General features: G+C 41.6%; 1 protein-coding gene across 3 annotated transcripts in view; it reads right to left on the reverse strand.

Moving 5' to 3' along the window:
* Window positions 1-19,768, reverse strand: part of ANKRD12 (ankyrin repeat domain 12) — a 130,827-nt gene that overhangs the window by 73,362 nt on the left and 37,697 nt on the right. For all 3 annotated transcript variants that reach the window (XM_073679043.1, XM_073679044.1, XM_073679042.1), the window contains exon 2: window positions 4,717-4,855. In XM_073679043.1, the coding sequence (XP_073535144.1) occupies window positions 4,717-4,806 (90 nt within the window). In that variant the 5' untranslated portion in view covers window positions 4,807-4,855. The remainder of the gene's footprint in view (window positions 1-4,716; window positions 4,856-19,768) is intronic.

Raw genomic sequence — 19,768 nt, forward strand, 5'->3', positions numbered from 1 at the left:
ATATATATATATATATATATATATACATACATACACATATTTTACATACGGATCAAGAGTTCCGGGGTACAGCGGAGGTACTGTACCAGGTGGGCATAATTTGTTTCTCCTCTGACATGCATATAATGTTAGAGGAGGGAGAAATCATTGTAACCACGGACACACTTTGTTTTTTTGTGATCACTGAATAACAGCGATCACGTGATCAGGGACCGGAAAAAAACGGCCCTGATCATGTTCTCCAAGAAGAATTTCCGACTGGGGGGGGGGGCGCTACAGCCTTATTCCCGATGGCAGTTTTAAAACGGCAATGACGTAATAAGGACCCTTAACAGCGGCCGTTTTAATGCATATCGGCGGTCGTTAAGGAGTTAAAGTTTTCTTGGTCAAATATGTTGTGCATTTTCACCATAGACTTCAATGAGATTAGGAAAATACATAGATAAAAAATGCATGTGCTTTTATTACGTTTCCACAGCAAAAACGCAATAAAAATGCATATAACCCATACATGACTATTAGTAAAGTTTTAGCAAAGCAAAAGTCACAAGACATATTCAAAACAAAACAGTTTTATTTAAAACATGACATCAAAAACAAACAAAAAAACAAAAACCAGCAAGTAACCTAATTTACCAAATGGTGTGGAAATGCTGCAGCATTAAATACATAAAGGGTATTTAGCTTAAAGGAGTTTTAAGCCAATTAGATTTACTGTTAAAGAAGCACTCCACCCATCAAATTATTTATCCTCTTTAAATATTGCAGTCATCATATTATATAGCACTTACAATTGCTCGTTTTGCCTTTCTACCCAGCTAATTCTTCTCTTTTCCATTAGGTCTATAACATCACGTGATTAAAATCTGACCAGCTGAATCCTTCTAAACTACAAGTGCTTCTCACTTAATTAGAATATCAAAAAGTTAATTTCAGTTCTTCAATACAAAAATGTAAAACTCATTATATAGAGTCATTACACACAGAGTGATCTATTTCAAGTGTTTATTTCTGATAATGTTGATGATTATGGCTTACAGCCAATGAAAACACAAAAGTCATTATCTCAGTAAATTAGAATAATTAACAAAACACCTGCAAAGGCTTCCGATGCGTTAAAAGGGTCCCTTAGTCTGTTTCAGTAGGCTCCACAATCATGGGGAAGACTGCCGACTTGACAGATGTCCAGAAGGCAGTCATTGACACACTCCACAAGGAGAGTAAGCCACAAAAGGTCATTGCTAAAGAAGCTGGCTGTTCACAGAGTGCTGTATCCAAGCATATTAATGGAAAGTTGAGTGGAAGGAAAAAAAAGTGTGGTAGAAAAGGTGCACAAGCAACCGGGATAACCACAGCCTTTCAAGGATTGTTAAGAAAAGGCCATTCAAATATTTGGGGGAGATTCACAAGGAGTGGACTGCTGCTGGAGTCATTGCTTCAAGAGCCACCACACACAGACGTATCCAGGACATGGGCTACAAGTGTCGCATTCCTTGTGTCAAGCCACTCATGACCAATAGACCATGCCAAAAGCGTCTTACCTGGGCCAAGGAGAAAAAGACCTGGACTGTTGCTCAGTGGGCCAAGGTGTTGTTTTCAGATGAAAGTAAATTTTGCATTTCATTTGGAAATCAAGGTCCCAGAGTCTGGAGGAAGAGTGGGGAGGCCACAATCCAAGCTGCTTGAGGTCTAGTGTGAAGTTTCCACAATCGATGATGGTTTGGGGAGCCATGTCATCTGCTGGTGTAGGTCCACTGTGTTTTATCAAGACCAAAGTCAGTGCATCCGTCTACCAGGAAATTTTAGAGCACTTCATGCTTCCCTCTGTCGACAAGCTTTTTGGAGATGGAAATTTCATTCTCCAACAGGACTTGGCACCTGTCCACACTGCCAAAAGTACCAATACCTGGTTTAAAAACAACAGTATCACTGTACTTGATTGGCCAGCAAACTCGCCTGACCTTAACCCCATAGAGAATCTATGGGGTATTGTCAAGAGGAAGATGAGAGACACCAGACCCAACAATGCAGACGAGCTGAAGGCTGCTATCAAAGCAACCTGGGCTTCCATAACACCTCAGCAGTGCCACAGGCTGATCGCCTCCATGCCACGCTGCACTGATGCAGTAATTGCTGCATAAGGAGCCCCGACCAAGTATTGAGTGCATTTACTGAACATACATTTCAGTAGGCCAACATTTCAGATTTTAAAAACATTTTTCAAGCTGGTATTATAAAGTATTCTAATTTACTGAGATAATGACATTTGTGTTTTCATTGGCTGTAAGCCATAATCATCAACATTAACGGAACTAAACACTTGAAATAGATCACTCTGTTTGTAATGACTATATAATATGAGTTTCACTTTTTATATTAAAGAACGGAAATAAACTTTTTGATGATATTCTAATTTAGTGAGCAGCACCTGTATGTAGAAACAGGAGGTAAATTTTCCCTGTTTGACTCCGCCACTGCAAAAGTCCTTGGCAGGGAGGAGGAGGGAGCAGTTGGGTCAGGAGATGAAGAAATGAATGATTCATGCAGGGACCAGAGACTTCCTGTCTCTACATAGAGCAGAGAAAAGAGAAGAATACTGTATTTGGTGTACTATAAGGCTATGTGCCTACGATGCAGAAATGCTCTGGACTTTTTCCTGAGCGTTTCTGCATCTCCCTGGCAGAAAAAAACGCATGCGGATTGAACGTGTGTTTTTCCTGCCAGGCACATGCGGATGTGAAGCGTTCTTCACATGCATTTCCGCATGCGGGTTGACAAGCGCTTTCCAAGCAATTTTAGCATCACTTGGAAAGTGCTTGACAACTTGGTCACACTATATAAATCCATGCAAACGGCATGGATTTATATAGTGTGACCGAAAGAATGTTAAAAAATAAATCTATACTTACCTTCTGATGGCCCCTGGAGTCTTTATTCGATGTGTCTCGGCTTGTCGGCAGCTCGCGGTACACTGAAAGGACCTGCCGACGTCAGCGGTCGCGTGACCCGTAACATGACTAAATGACATCATGGCAGGTCCTTGAGTCCACCGCGATCTACCGGCAAGCCAGGACAAAGACATCAGAAGGTAAGTATAATGTTTATTTTTTATTTTATTTTTTTTTTTTTACAGGTTCTATGGTACCCGGGTCCGGAGGAGAGTCTCCTCTTCTCCAGATCCGGGTACCATCCGCACATTGAAACACATGGATTCCGCATGTACAGATGCAGTGATGCGGATTCCATGCGTTTCAATGCAAGTCAATGGCGGCGAAAACGCAGCGCTTCCGCAAAATAATTGTTAGTGCTGCACTTTTTTCCGCAATGATATTCTGCAGCGGAAATTTCCGCAGCATGTGCACAGCACATGCGGATTATCATTGGGGAACATGGCAGACCTTCTACTAAGTGTTTCTGCAGTGGAATTGCCGCTGCGGAAACGCTTAAAAAACGCATCGTGGGCACACAGCCTCAAACTCAGCCTTTTCCTGCCAAATTTGGAAGGAAATGGGGGTGCGTCTTATAGTCTGATTGTAGCTTACCCGGAAGGAGGGTGACCGAGGCGATGGAGCAGGGGTAACAGGAGGCAGGGTTGCCGCTGCAGGAAGCTGGGGGTGGCAGGAGTGCTGTGGGCCCTGGGAGGAGGGGGGGTGTCCCGGCTGTTAGCTTCAAGAAAATGTCAGTGGTCGAGGCAGGAGGGGAGTCCATTGATCTCTCGGGAGTGGGCTTCAGGAAAATAGTTGCCGAAGGCGGTGCCATGCACAGATTTAGATTTCAGCTCAATGACGAGCAGAGATCTCAATCTGAGCATGAACTGCCTTTGACGGCCATTTTCTCTCTCCGCTGGGAGATCAATGTGCAGAGTGGAGACTCTGCTCCTGTCTGTACCACTGACCTATTTTTTTTTTTTTTTTTTTTTTTTAAGCCTACTGCTGGGACACCCCCCTTCTCCCTCCCGCATTGGCAACCCTGCCACATGTGAACCCTCTCCACTGCCCAAGGTAAGCTAAATTCGGACTATAAACCGGACACCCCCACCCCTCATTTGACATATTAACATTTTATTTTCCTCCTCAAAATTTTGGGAGCGTCTTCTGGTCCGGTATGTCTTTTGATAAGCAAAATACGGTAGCTGGGTAGAGAGGCAAAATGAGCAATTGAAAGTACACAGTGTTATATAATATGATGATTGCAATATATTAAGAGGATAAAAACTTTTCTATTCACCCTCAAATCCCCCACAGGTCCCATTGTGGGTTTTACCCTTTCCTCATTGATCTGTTCACCATAGATAGGACAAAGCAGCACAAACCATCAGAGACCACATAAGCACAAGAAGGAACCTGTGAGGGATGGGTGAATATTTATTTTAACACTTTTAAACTAGTCTGAGCCCTTTTAACAATATGTTTGGCTGGAGAACAAATACACGAAGGGCTAATCACTCCATGTGAGCAGAGCCAAGTATTATTAGTACATGTCATACACCAGGTATGCATGGATGTTGACCGAGAGGAATGAAGATGACGAAGTGCAGAACTAGAGAAATTCACCAGCTGTTTTCCGTGCATTCCAGCGAGCACAGAAAGACATCCGGAACATCCCGAGCCAGCTGCTGGAGACATGGAAAAATAGGATGGATTTCACAAAAACAACCTATTTAGGGAAAAACAAATGAAAACATCTGGTGGCTTTGCAGCAGTTTTCTGTTCTTACCTTTCGTCCTGATTGTTTCTCAACCATGATGTTGCAGTCACTGTCTGAGTTCTCGCTGGGAATCACTTTCGTAGACAATGTTTTGGGCATTTTATTATGTAATCCGTTTCAACACCAAATCGAGTGGATCATTATGTGCCTGGAGAGACAGAAAAGAATAGAATCTGTTCAGTCCTGTGATAAGCTGGGGTGTGTAAAGGTAACTAAGGGGACAGTAACATGCAGGGGTTAAATCCCTGGTATTTGTTTGAGGAGCCATTCCTTGTCATAGTGCCCATCATTGTGACATGCTTAGATCATACAACTGCCTTATTTCTGAGTGCAAGAAGCTTAAGACATCTTGTCTAGCAATACAGATTTGGGTCAAAAACTGATATGAGCACATTCTGTACTCAGAAAATCTGACCTGTCCGGACAGAAAATGATTAAAACCAATAATATTGCTCTGCACATTTGCTGCTGGCAGGAGACAACAAGGGCTTATTGTGATTTCTGCTTCGTCCACTCACTGAACTCTGTGCTGAACACAGGCCTTTTTATATCTGCAGGAATTTACTACATGGAAGAAATGGTCCCTGACAAGTTATACATATAGAATAATCAGCTCTATGTCAGCACATCCTTAGCTCACTAAACATTATATCCAGAATGCTTTAAACCAAATGTTAACCCCTTAAAGGGAATACGCCAGCAGGTTTTTGCAATGCAATCTGAGGGCAGCGACCCCCGTTTCCAGACATTTGTCACTTACTGGGCTGCTTGTTGCATCTTTCAATAAAATCAACAGTTTTATCAACATGAGATTATCTTTACAGGACTAGGTATCTTGTGCCAGGTAGTCCTCCAGCTCTGTGTAACCTCGCCCCAGCATTGATTAGCAGCTGTGTACACTATATATTGGTAGTAATCTGCCAATCAGTGGTGTGGGTGGGGCAAACATTGCAACATTCAGAGAAGTGCCAGATCTGCAGCAGGTAAAACAGGGATTGATTCCAGCATTGTATCACTCACTGGGCTGTCATTTTGATACAGGGTCTCCATCCCTACATCATGATGCTCTCAGAAAATAAAGCAAAAACTTGATGAGACTCCATTTAAGCACTTTACGACCTAGGACGTATAGGTACATCATAGGTCGCCTCCCACAAGGGTCAGCTGACATGTGCCCCTAACAGACGCGGGTGAAATCGCGATCCACCCGCAGCTATTAACATGTTAAATGCCACTGTCAAATCTGACAACAGCATTTAAGCTTATCGCGCCGGAAGCGCGTCATTAGCTCTGATGGGCCGCCGATGGGTTGGCATGACAACCCGGGGTCTGCAGGAGACCTCTGTAGTGGTCATTGGAACGCAGCGGTCAGAATTCATAGCATTTTTGATAGACATAGCAGGGTTAAAGCCTATTGAAGCATGGAAAAAAAAAAAAGTTCAAATCACCCCCTTTTTGCCCCATTCAAAATAAAACAATATATAAAATAAAAAAACAAAGATACACATATTTGGTATTGCCGCGATCTATCAATATATAAAAAGAATAAATCCGATCGGTAAACAACGTAATGAGAAAAAAAAAAAAAATAGCCAGAATTACTTTTTTTGGTCGCTACAACATTGCAATAAAGTGCAATAATGGGCAATAAACATTGTATCAAGCCCAAAATGGTATCAATAAAAACGTCAGCTCGGCGAGCAAAAAAATAAGCCCTGACACAGCTTGAGATCTCGAAAAATAGCACATTTTTTTTTATTTTTTACAAACTTTGGAATTTTTTTTTAGCCACAAATAAAAAAAGAACCTAGACATGTTGGTATCTGCAGACTCATAATGACTTGCATTTAGTGCAAATGGTCAAAAAAAAAACAACTGTGGAATTGCACTTTTGCAGCGTCACCACTCTTGGAATTTTTTTCTCATTTCGCAGTACATGATATGGTAAAATCAATGGTGTCATTCAAAAGTTCACAACACAAAACAAAAAACGCTCAAGGCCATATTGACGGGAAAGATTAAATAAGTTATGGCTCTGGGAAGAAGGGAAGCAAAAAATGAAAAGGCAAAACCCAAGGTTAAGAGGCCTGTTTTGCACCACATAACCAATTTTTTTTCTCCTTCATTGCTACATTCCATGAGCCACATTTTTTTGCCCGCAAAATATGAGGGACTATAAAGCTAGGATGAGTATGTGTCAGTGGCATAATTACGTGGTACAAATAATGTGATTAACTGTTCAAGGAGAGAAGTGTAAAAAAATAAAAAATAAATAAATAAATATATGGAGCACACGGTTAACTGATTTCGCACAAGATCAAAGAGCAGTCTATAATCCTTAAGGGGCCAGGACAGCTGACAGGTTCCCTTTAAATAATCATATTACATGTATAACAACTTTTTCCTGAATTTTAACAAGCCCCTTTTATGTGGCTTACTGATTGCCAAATCCTAAACATTAACTTTGGTCGCTGTGCTGTGTAAATTAGGGGCCGACTAGTTGGGGTGGCATGTTTATTTCCCCAGACTAATCCTTCTCATTACGTAAACACGTCCCTGTGGGCATAAGCGTCCCGATTTGCAAGAGTGACGTCACCTCTGCAAATCTCACAAATGTGTGTGACGTTCTCCCTCACTGAGAATGCAGAATTATATTGGGTGCAAGTCCAAGGCATGATTGGCACACTGCACATGCCCAGGGAGGCAACAGTGACGCCATAATGATAGCTGCGCAGGAGCGCCACATTTACAGGTCAAATATGCAAGACTGGTCTTACAGCCCCCACGTGCCCTATGCTGAATGGGTGCCAGTAGACCGGTCGATGTGGTGCCATGTGGGTTTAATGGGTTTAATGCATGATACAGCATTGTGGTTTTAGGCTGCACAGCAAGAGCAGGTGAGATGTGTACAAGACCTAAGGCCAAAAAACACTGTAAAACTGAGCGAGGAACAGCCGCCCAGCTTGTGGCTGCGCAGAAACCCAACAGCAGATAAACACCTGACAATGGCATAAAGCATAAAATGATTATATTTATGCCACATAGAGACCACAGCGAGACGAAAGAAAAAAGAATCCTCAGTGCGCTTTACCGACAGAAAAATTAAACTTATGGCTCTTAGATTTATTTTTTAAACCTGTCCTGACAGAGCATGTGCATATGAAGGGGAACCAAAAGCTGAGCCCACCTCTAATTGGAGCTAGCTCCGACAAAGGCAATCATTGTAATTTAACCTCCTAAATGCAATGGTAAACTGCTAGCATGGTGCCCAAGCGTTTAGATGTGCAGGCGGTGGGGAGAAACAGGGAACATGTGGAAATAACCAAATTGGTGATCTCTTATTCCCAAGCCCTGTCTGTCATATGTCCAGGCAAAAATAATTTGGGGACACAATTTTTTTTTATTATTTTTTTCATTTTGCACCACCAGCTGCAATCCAGTTTCTTTGAAACATCTGATGGTGGGGGGGGGGGGTCAGAATTATTACTTTTCCCATAGATTTCATGAGGGGTGTAGCTTCCAAAACTGGAATTCCGGGTCACTTATTGGGGCTTTCACTGTAATGAACTGCCCCCCATCACAATATGGGGACACAGACAGATGAGAATTTGCCTAGTATACTGGTTCCCTATCCCATTATCTCCCCGCCCGCCTCCACATCATTTCCTTTCTCTCCTGTCTGCCCTCTCTATTTTACCAGGGCTAAGGTCAAACCCCCAGGTCAAGCGAAGCCTGAAAACCGGTCTCAGCTGGTTCCATCTGCTTGTTTTCCCTGTCTTTTTCTAGGTGACTGATTGGCAGGTCCCAAAAAAAATGAGGAAGAATTCAACTATTTAAAGCCAGGCTGCGCTGATCAGCTGGCAGCTGTCAAGAAAGAAGATTGAAGAGTCTCCTCTCCTCCAGACCTGGGTACCATCCGAACATAGAAAAGCATAATATCCGTGTGTGCAAATGTGCTGACACGGATATTATGCGTTTCAATGCAAGTCAATGGCGGCAATTACGCTGCGTGTCCGCAAAATTAATGGACATGCTGCGGATTTTTCCGCAATGATAATCTGTAGCCGAAATTTCCGCAGCATGTGCACAGCACATGCGGATTATCAATGGGCAAAAACGCTTCAAATACACATAGTGGGCACATAAAATTATTTTTCAACATTAAGGCTATTAGATACAATTTAAAAACACATAAAAAGAAAGAAATCCAACAGTTGGAGAAAAAAAACCAAATACAAGGAAGGGGTACAGAAAATTTCAGTAATAAATATAGGATTGTCCACTACACCCAATGTACATAATTAATAAATAATAAAAAAAACTGAATTGGGAAAGGACCGTAAACCAATAGAAATGTTTAAATTCGGTATTACATGATTGAAAAATAAATACAAAGCTGCCCAAGCATGACCAGAATAAATAACTCATATAATCAAAAATAAAGTCACAGTGCACATGATTGAGGTACAAAAACAATCAAGCCTCAAAAGTTAAATAGAGCGGCCAACCAGGTAAGTAAAGTGACAGTGCAAATAAATACCTAGTAAAATAGATCCACACAAGAAAAAAAAAAAAAAAAAAGAGAAAAGCACTAAAAGTGACAGTGCATGGATGTTTAAAGAAATACATGAAACCATTAATGGCACAAAATATGCTCACTAAATTAAAAGTGAATATATACCGCTAAAGTAACCAGATCTCAAAGATGGAGACTGAACCAAAAGAGTAGGTCAAGCGATCTCCAGGTATGGATCACTACATGCTCAGCAATCACATGGAAAGATGTATATAATAATGCAGCATCAATACACTAATACATAACACTGAATAGATACCCCAAGTAAGGCAGTTCCCGATGAGAGTTTCGCCTCCGCAGGCTTTGACGAGGGATCCCTCCTCACTTTTAATTTAGTAAGCATATTTTGTGCTATTAATGGTTTCATGAATTTTCAATTCATTATTGTTAATTGTTTGTAGGTGATATTCATTCTAGTACTGCACAGCAAATCTATTATTGCTGTATTCTGTATCTAATACCACCTAAATGTTGCCAACTTCTGAGCAGGCCCCTATAGCCGGCAGACTAAGGCCGTTATTTGGCTGTGAATTGCCATGGCAAACATCAGGACCACACAATTATGATCTCAAAGTGCTGATGGGGATAACGAGGGAGACCCTTAACACTGTTAACCATCTAGATGACATAGTCACTATTGACAGCAGCATCTAAGGAGTTAAATGATCATGGCAGGTGCCAACACCGATCGTAACGGATGCAGCAGGATGTCAGCTTTGTGTACAGAAGCTGCATTTTCACTCATCTGCAGGTGCTATTCACTTATATTTCAGGTCAGTTTTAAGTCGCATCGGTCACTAAGAGGTTAAACTGTATACATAAAAATGGTGAGAGGATTTTTAAACAGGTGCTGCCACGGAAGAATGCTCAGTTCAGTTTTTTTTCAGTGCTTTACGGCTTTTGGATCCTGAAGTGGTTAAAAAGTTCAAAGACTGAACATATGCAGAGAAAGTTGCTTTGAAATTGAAGGGAAGATGCTCATTTTTTTAAACTGATTTTTCCAATCCATTTCAAGCAGAAAAATATGTTGAGTGCCCATACCCTTGGGGTATATGGACAAGTGACATACATCACACAGTCTGTAAGATTTGCTGTGGATAAGGATGAAAATTCTGCAAAAGTCTGTAGCATGTCAATATACGTTGCAGTTTGTAAATGGGTTACCTACGTAACGTAGACCACCAGCTGCGTAAATTGATGGGTGCTACAGACTTCTACAGTATGTGAATTCACACTGCAGATTGTACATGGGTTATCACCATTATGTTATCTGGGTGCCTGGCATGGCAGCCACTTAAAGAGTCAGAAACTTATAGGGTAGCTACCTCCAAAAATGAAGCAATAGCGAGTTGGTTTTCTTTCAAGGAGAGTGTACATAGAGCCCCCTGAACTTACTCAATCCACTGACTCAATGTACCAGTTAAAAAGAGAAGAATCTATCTGGGGATGCTGCAGAGTATACAAAGTCAGTCTTTTCAGTTTCATCCACGTTTCACAAGTCCCCATAGACTTTAATAGCAGAGTCTGAGACAAAAAAGGATTCGAAAAATGCTTCAAGTCTTCTGACATGGAACAGCTTTTAAAACGATCGTGTGAGGTATAACACTCTGGTTTAAGGGCATAAAAAGTTTGACCATTGCAGAGAAGTGAAGCCACTGCTGATTGGGTGCAGGGCTTGTATGACGCCACAACCTCACGTTCTTGAAAATAATAGCAAAGTAGTAGAAGGCTGCGTGCCCACGTTGCGTATTACAAGCGTATATGCTGCGGAATTTCCGCAGCGTAAACGCTTGTAAAACGCACGTATATCCGCACCCCATGGTCCCCAATGGCATTCTGCAATGTCAATGCCCATGCTGCGGATTTTTCTGCAGCATATATGCTGTGGTCAAAAATCCGCAGCATGTTCATTAATTTTGCGGAAGCACAGCGGAATCAATGTGCGGATGGTACCCAGTTCTGGAGGAGAGGAGACTCTCATCCAGACCTGGGTACCAAAGAACCTGTAAAAAAAAGAATAAAATAAAGTTTATACTTATCTTCTGATGTTTTCCCTCCGTCGCTCTGTTGTGTGAAGGACCTGCCACGTCATTGAGTCATGTGACCCATCACATGACTCAATGACTTCACCGCAGGTCCTGCACACAACAGCGTGAGCCGCTCAAGACTCCGGACGGGGCAGAGAATGCATCGGAAGGTGAGTATACACTCTATTTTTTTATTTTTTACCATTCTGATTCTTTCTTTTTTTTTTTAACTATTACTTGGTCACACTATATAAATCCATGCCGGTTGCATGGATTTATATAGTGTGAACAAGTTGTCAAGCACTTTTCCAAGTGATGCTTAAATCACTTGGAGAAGGGCTTGATAACCCGCATGTGGAAATGCATGCAAAGACGCCTCACATACGCTTCTACCTGGCGGGAAAATCGCATGGAAAATCCGCATGCGATTTTCCCGCCAGGGAGAAGCGGAAAAAATATGCTTCAGTTCCGCAACGTGGGCACTTAGCCTTAAGGCTCATTAAGACGTATGTGCAAAATGGTCCAAGATCAGACGGCAATGCATGCACTGGTCTGAGCATGACAGAAGCATAGAAATACATGACACTGTCAATCAGGTAGAGAGACTTGTGGCCATTCTGTGCATTTGTGCTCCGTGCAAGCGGACAGATTTGCATGGAGGTCTGAATGAGCCCTAAGTAAAATTAACTTCAAAATTGGCCAAAGATATAAACTTTTGCCATAAAGTAACCAAAATTGCAAACTCCCCACTATATAGCTGTAATGTGTCAGGAGACCCAGGTGTCAGCCTGCTAGCTTATAAATCTGAATCGTCTTGATCAGAGAGCCATTCTGAGGTTATTATACAAAGCCAAAAAAAGACAACTTTACACTGGAAGGATCCCGTACCACCTACGATTAATGAGAACATCAATGCTCTGCCTTGGGAGGAATATTATTCTAAAGCGGGGTACCCCACAATAGGTTGGTAGTCCTATGGCTACAGTTACCTGGTCCAGCCCAGATCACTCACCTAGACTAGGTTATTGCTTTTTGCCTCTGTCTTAATGATGCTATGGATGGATTCATGTGGATCGTGTCCTCTTTGTAAGAAGTTTGCTCAAGGGTAAATGACTTCTCCGATGCTTCCCTGGCAGCATTTCTCATAGTGGTCATAAATGTTACCTCACCAGTCCATTTACTAGACTCTTCAAATCAAGTTTTTGTTTTTCGTCTTTAAGCCTTACCCTTCTTACTGTGACCTTATCACTGGCCTTAAGATGTGTGGACTCCTACCTTCTCTGCGACTATCCCTGTTGCGGGAAGTGGTCGGTTGACGGATTCTCTTTGGATTCTATTAAGAGAAACATTACAAATATGACACCCTTATCAAGTAGGCCGTACACCTTGAAAGAAAATTTCCAAGAAGCCTACGTATACTTAGTCAGCGAGGCTAGTATGGAGTATGTATGCCCTAAGACTTCAATTCTTTTCATACTACCATTATTCTTAAGTTAAACTATAGGAAACTTTTTTTTTTACTATTCGCATAATTTATTTTCATGTGCTTTTTCTGAAACCAGCTGGTTAGAGCCAATTTCTGTTTTGTCATGTTAAAACCGGGTTCACAAGAGTGAATATTAAAACAAAACAAAAAAAAGACAGCAGTTCAGACCATTTACAATTTTCTACGTTAAAGAATTAGAAAGTATCTGTTAAAATCGAATGCTCTATGTATAGAAACCAATATTTTTTGCACACCCATAAACTAGGATGGGAGAGTCTCACCCAACACATAGAAGAAACTAGTACATTCTGCAATTTTATTTTTTTCACATGCAGTCCATTTAGTGGTAGGGATAGGAAACAAAAAACAAAAAAACACCATGTTCATCTACATTGCGTCATTGAACAACACTGAACCAACTGCGGTCCACTTTTTTTTTTCCCCACGAACAGCGCTCGGACCAAAAATCCGCTCATGTGACCATACCCTAAAACTGGGGTTACGCGGGTCAGCAATTCTCTGGAAAGATCATTTTAGAGCTCAGATTTGGTCAGCCAAATTGCAGGTAAAGCACTTAGTCACACTGAAGTATATGGCAAGAAGTGTGTCATGTGCAACCTGTGACCAGTTACAGAAAATCCAACACATTTGGAAACATTTCCTCAAAAACGGAGTTTCCGCTCAGTTCCTACTCCAAAAACTAAGCAAAAGACTCCGTGTGCACACAACCAGTGTTGCAGGCAAAGATTTTTCATCAGCTATGCAAAACTACTATCTGGACTTGTGTTTAAAAACAGGAACATTTAATTCAGTTGTCACATTAGCAAGATCAAGTTGACACCTGGTGACTTCAATGGTTGATTACACACTTGAAGTATTCCTACTGTATATTTTTTTGCCATATCCATAGGCAATGCCATAAAACTACGAAAGTAGCTCGTTCCATTGCTGGGATCCGCATCTATCTTGTGAATGAAGCCCCTCACATATCGCTGTGGCTGCACATGGCTCTATTTAATGGAGCTTTAGAAAATTGCCGGTGGCAAGTATTCTCCTGTATGATAACCATATGATAACCATATGCTTAAGGCTCTATTCACAAATCCGTTCTACACGCCCCTGTACTGTCTAAGAGTTTCACTGAAAATTTTAAACAAGGATCTGTAAGACACCGAGCAAATCCTGTTCTCACACATTTTCCACATCAAACGGTCATTAAAGTCTATCGGGGGATCAGTAAAAATTACAAAAAAACACCCCATAGTCTACTCTCTTAGTTTTTAAAACTGATGAGAAAAAAAATAGATACAATACAGATGCAAAATGAATGACAGAGAAAAAAACAAACAAAAAAACAAACTGTTTCGTTATACACGGATGTAACAATGTAAATTAATGTGTGAATGTAGCCTTTACAGGACAACCGCTATGAACAGGCATTGTCCTAGTGAAACACGAAGCATGATCATCACTATTGTGCTTTTTATCCCCCCTATTTTGTACAAGTCACTACAATGATCAGCAGCTCGGTGTGGGCATAATAATCATTCTGAAGCCAGTGTGACATTTGTCTGGTGCCTGTAAGCCATGTACAGCCTGTGCTCTGTCCAGGACAACCTAGAACATTAAGCCTAAAACCAGTTGACATGTCCTGAAGCCGTCCCACGGTGCACCCTGTACACAATATTTACAATGTACACCAGTAACTATTTTGGTATGGTCACCTGTCAAAATGTAAATAGTGTCCTACAATAGTACCGCTCAGCACTAATGACTAAACACTAATAAAGTCTGAACATAACCGGGGTCGTATTTATTGCAGAGGTTTAAACATGAAAACTGTCTTTGTTGCTCATAGCAACCGGAGTAGACTGCATACAATGGGTGCCATCATACATGGACCGGGCACACAACCGGGGAGGAGGTTGCATGTTCTCGGCTTTTAGGGTTATCAGCTGTTAAGAGCAATGTCAGTTACCATGAAGTGTTATGTGCAGAACACAGGAGAGGTTTGTTTCTAACATTTTTTTATGTGTGTGACTCTTAAATGAACAGCACATGAGATAAACTCCTTTAATCGTTTGGTCCTTCACACTGAAGCTGATGCAATCCGTGCCATATCAGCTAAAGAAGCCACGGGCTGTACTACTATGTTGTCTTTATGCTGCACATCTTTGTTTCCATGGCAACAAAATCCAACTGATCTGCAAACCACAATATGCTCGTCAGTCACAAAACATACATTTATTCATCAGTGGCCTCTGTACGTAAAAGGGATATTACACACTGCACAAGCTGGCTACAAACCACCGTAAAGACCGCAGCTGCTGCTGTCCACAGCAAGCAAACATGCAGCTTACATTTTTCCAAACCAACTTTATAAATTCTCTCTCTGGCTTATACATATATTCACACACACGTGTAAATACAATTTTCCTATGTACATGAAGTACAATGGCAGTCACAGCCAATTATTAGGCTATGTGCACACGATGCAGAAATGCTAAGGATTTTTTCTGAGCGTTTCGGTATCTCCCTGGCAGAAAAAAACGCATGCGGATTGTACATGCGTTTTCCTGCCAGTGACATGCGGAAATGGAGCGTTTATTCACTGACATTTCCGCATGCTGATTGACAAGCGCTTCCCAAGCGATAGCATCACTTGGAAAGTGCTTGTGACAACTAGGTCACACTATATAAATCCATGGAAACTGCATGGATTTATATACTGTGACCAGAGAGAGTGGTAAAAATAAAAAATAATGTATACTTACCCTCCGATGGCCCCCGGTGTCCCGCTCACTCCGTTCTCCCTCGCCGGCAACATTGAATTGAAAGACCTGCCGACGTCAGCGCAGGTCCTTCAACTCACTGCAAAGTGCCGGGAACCAAGCAGGAGCGGTGCGCGGGCCGACAGAAGGCAAGTATACATTTTTTATTTTATTTTTTTTTAATGGTACCTGGGTGTGGATGATACTCTCCTCTCCTCCACACCCGGGTACCATCCGCACATTAGAACACGTGGATTACGCATCTACATATACAGTGATGCGTAATCCATGCAGTCTAATGCAAGTCAATGGCGGCGAAAACGCCGCATTTCCGCAAAATTAATGGACATGCTGCGGATTTTTGAGCGCAGCATAAACGCTGCGGAAAAATCCGCAGCATGGGCACAGCACATGCGGATCATCATTGGGGAACATTGCTGCCCTTCTACCATGCGTTTTTAATGCGTTTCCGCAGCTGCAAAAACACTGCGGAAACGCATTAAAAACGCATCGTGCGCGCACAGCCTTAGGAGCCAAAAATGTACTTTTACATTATTACTCTTTTTGTATGTGCAACATCTGAATGTTGCAGCAATGCGGCACTACATAAAGGCAAGTTCTGGACTGGACCAAGGAAATGCAGTGGATGTTGTGTATATGGACTTTTCAAAAGCTTTTGATACGGTTCCACACAAAAGGTTGATACATAAAATGAGAACAATGGGGATAGGGGAAAATATATGTATGTGGGTTAAGAATTGGCTCAGTGATAGGAAACAAAGGGTGGTTATTAATGGAAAACACTCAAACTGGGTCTCGGTTAACAGTGGGGTACCACAGGGGTCAGTATTGGGCCCCCTTCTTTTTAACATATTTTATTAATGACCTTGTAGGGGGCATACAGAGTAATATTTCAATATTTGCAGATGACACTAAACTCTGCAGGGTAATCAATACAGAGGAGGACAATTTTATATTACAGGAGGATCTATGTAAACTAGAAGCTTGGGCTGATAAATGGCAAATGAGCTTTAATGGGGATAAATGTAAGGTAATGCACTTGGGCAGAGGAAATAAAATGTATAATTAAATGCTTAATTGTAAAACATTGGGCAAAACTGTAACTGAAAAAGACCTGGGTGTATTGGTGGACGACAAGCTCACGTTTAGTGGCCAGTGTCAGGCTGCTGCTACAAAGGCAAATAAAATAATGGGATGCATTAAAAGAGGCATAGATGTTCATGAGGAGAACATAATTTTACTTCTATACAAGTCACTAGTGCGACCACACTTAGAATACTGTGTACAGTTCTGGTCTCCAGTGTATAAGAAAGACATAGCTGAACTAGAGCGGGTGCAGAGAAGAGCGACCAAGGTTATTAGAGGACTGGGGGGTCTGCAATACCAAGACAGGTTATTACACTTGGGGTTATTTACTGTGGAAAAAAGAAGGCTTAGGGGTGATCTTATTACTATGTACAAGTATATGAGGGGACAGTACCTTTCTACTGATCTTTTTACTCTGAGGCCTGAGACGGGGACAAGGGGGCATCTTCTACGTCTGGAGGAAAGAAGGTTTAATCATAATCACAGACGGGGATTCTTTACTGTAAGAGCAGTGAGACTATGGAACTCTCTGCCGCATGATGTGTTGTAATGAGTGATTCACTTAAAATTTAAGAAGTGCATGGATGCCTTTCTTGAAAAGTATAATATTACAGGTTATAAATAGTAGATTCCTTGATAGGGCGTTGATCCAGGGAACTGGTCTGATTGTCGTATGGAGTCGGGAAGGAATTTTTTTCCCCAATGTGGAGCTTGGTGTTTGCCACATGTTTTTTTTTGCCTTCCTCTGGATCAACATTTTAGGCTATGGGTTGAACTAGATGGACTTAGTCTTCCTTCAACCTTAAAAACTATGTTATTATATGTTGTGTAAAAAAAAAAAACACCAAAAAATACGTACACAAACGTTGTTATACAATACCGGCAGGTAAAAGTTTGCACACACCTGGAGCGTGCACATTGTGGATTCAGACTGAAGGTAGTAAAACCGTAAAGCCAAAGACACAGTTCAAGACCAGAAGGGAGTTTTTCATGCCAATCTTGATCAGGGGGCTGGATGGCGTGGGAGGTGCCTGAATCCGTTGGAGCAGCTCACCACCAATCTAACTCCAGTCAGAGAATGGAGTAAGATCTGTGCTGTAAGGAACCCCACCGATCAAGAATTTGACAAGTAGAGGTCATCAACAGCTCCACATACTTTGGGGGAACGAGTCAATTTTGGTATGAAAACGTCAAACTTTGCAATTTTGTTTTTGCACAGCCTAGCATTGCGCAAACATTTTGCGGCTTATCAAAGATTTATGTTTGAGTTCTGGCACAAAAGCTTTGATGAATGCCAAGAAGTGAAAACAATATGTGAGAAAAATCAGAATAGGTTAAATCTTAGATTCCTGCAAGTACCCCCTCCCTCCCTAACTCTCATGGCAGATTTACACCCCCTTGGCATTCTCGCTCAAGCCCCTTCACCAGCTCATCACCTGTAATGGTTTCTAATGAATAGATATGAACTAACAAGGAATTTGTAGAATTTGTGGCTTTCAGAAAGTGTTTGCAACCATCAGGTGTGAATTGCAGAAGCAGTGTTGGAATACATTCCCAACTACTCCATAACTATTCTAAGACAGAATATGACAAGAGCCACAGAACTAAGTGAAAGTCCATTATTACTTTACAACATGAAGGAAAGTCAATTCAGAAAATTGCTAGAACCTTGATCCAAGTGCAGCTTAAAAAAAAAAAAAAAAAAATCGCTACAATGAAATTGGCCCTTATGAGGACCACCCCAGAAAAGAGGAATGAAGAATTTACAGTACCTCTGCTACAGTAGGAAAGTTCAGAACTGCTAGCCTCAGGATCAGAAAAAAACAGAGCCTCAAGATAACAGCACTGACAAAATGGCAAAACACAAAAAAAAATGACCAGCACTTCCAAACAGAATAAAGCAAGTGTGAACAGGTGCAAGCTGCCATGACTGCATAACATACAAGAGAATATAGCAGAACTCCATAAGCGCCAAGTACCTTAATTATAGTCAAACTGCTGCAAATACGACTCAACTGAGGACAGCAAATCAAGTGATGGCTTGAGATGAGCTGGACCGCAGACTAAGGTAAAGCAACCAACAAATGCTCTGCTCGAGTGCTGAGTGAACGTGCTTGGATTGCGTGTTAGCCGAGCATGTTTGTTAGGCAATCCCCACGTGTCGTGTCTGTCTACCACTGGAAAACATGCAACTGCAAGAAGGAAAACATTAGCGGAGCACGCCAAAGATACCCGGATAAGATTGAGCATGCTCGAATAGCACCTTATCCGAGCACGTTCGCTCAACACTACCTCGGCTCCTCTGGGAACTACTTTAAAACTATTGGAAAGCCATTCAAGGCAATTGCCTGATGTAGCTGCTTAAGAGAATGTCATGGGAGTGAGGTGGTGTCAGAGTAAAACGGGGGTACTTTGTGGAATCAAAGCTTTATCACATTGATTTGTTTCACATGCGTTTTTTCTTCTGGTTTCCATATTTGTTCTATTTGTGGTTTTGCTGCCTTCAGTCTAAATCTGCAATGTGCACCATGGCATGATCAGGAGTGTCCAAATCTTTGACGAGTACTGTAAGTTTATGAACAATCAATTCATAATTTCAATCATTGAAACGGATACATTTTAAGAGTTAGAAATCCCATTTCTGACTCCTGTTTTTCCACCTCAGAATCCTTCATATAGCCCATGTGTAAGTTATGGTGACTGCAGTTACTATTACAATCTTTTGTGTGTGCCTGTAATTTAACTTTTATGTGAAGAAATGGGTCTGGTACACAACTCAATGAATTCAAGAGGTCAATAAAGAAATACAAAAACACTTCCAATGCCAAACCTACACAAGACACTAAGTGAATTCAGATAGATTTATGAAGTTTGTAGTATAGAATAAGCACTGAAAGTCCGCAAAAGATGAAAGCACCACTCCAGCGTTTTAGCGCTTGAGTAGTGCTACTAATACAAGTTCCCTGCCTTTAATATTATACTTACCAGCTGCTGTCTTCATCTTTTATTGGCACCGCTCAGCTTGTCTTCTGCAGGTTGCGACCTGCCGGATCGCTCGAGTGGTTGCTGGTGAGCCGGAGATCACTACTCATTG

Source organism: Phyllobates terribilis, unplaced genomic scaffold (assembly GCF_046119375.1).
Source record: "Phyllobates terribilis strain yellow unplaced genomic scaffold, ASM4611937v1 Scaffold_4__5_contigs__length_816908805, whole genome shotgun sequence".
Taxonomy (NCBI): domain Eukaryota; kingdom Metazoa; phylum Chordata; class Amphibia; order Anura; family Dendrobatidae; genus Phyllobates; species Phyllobates terribilis.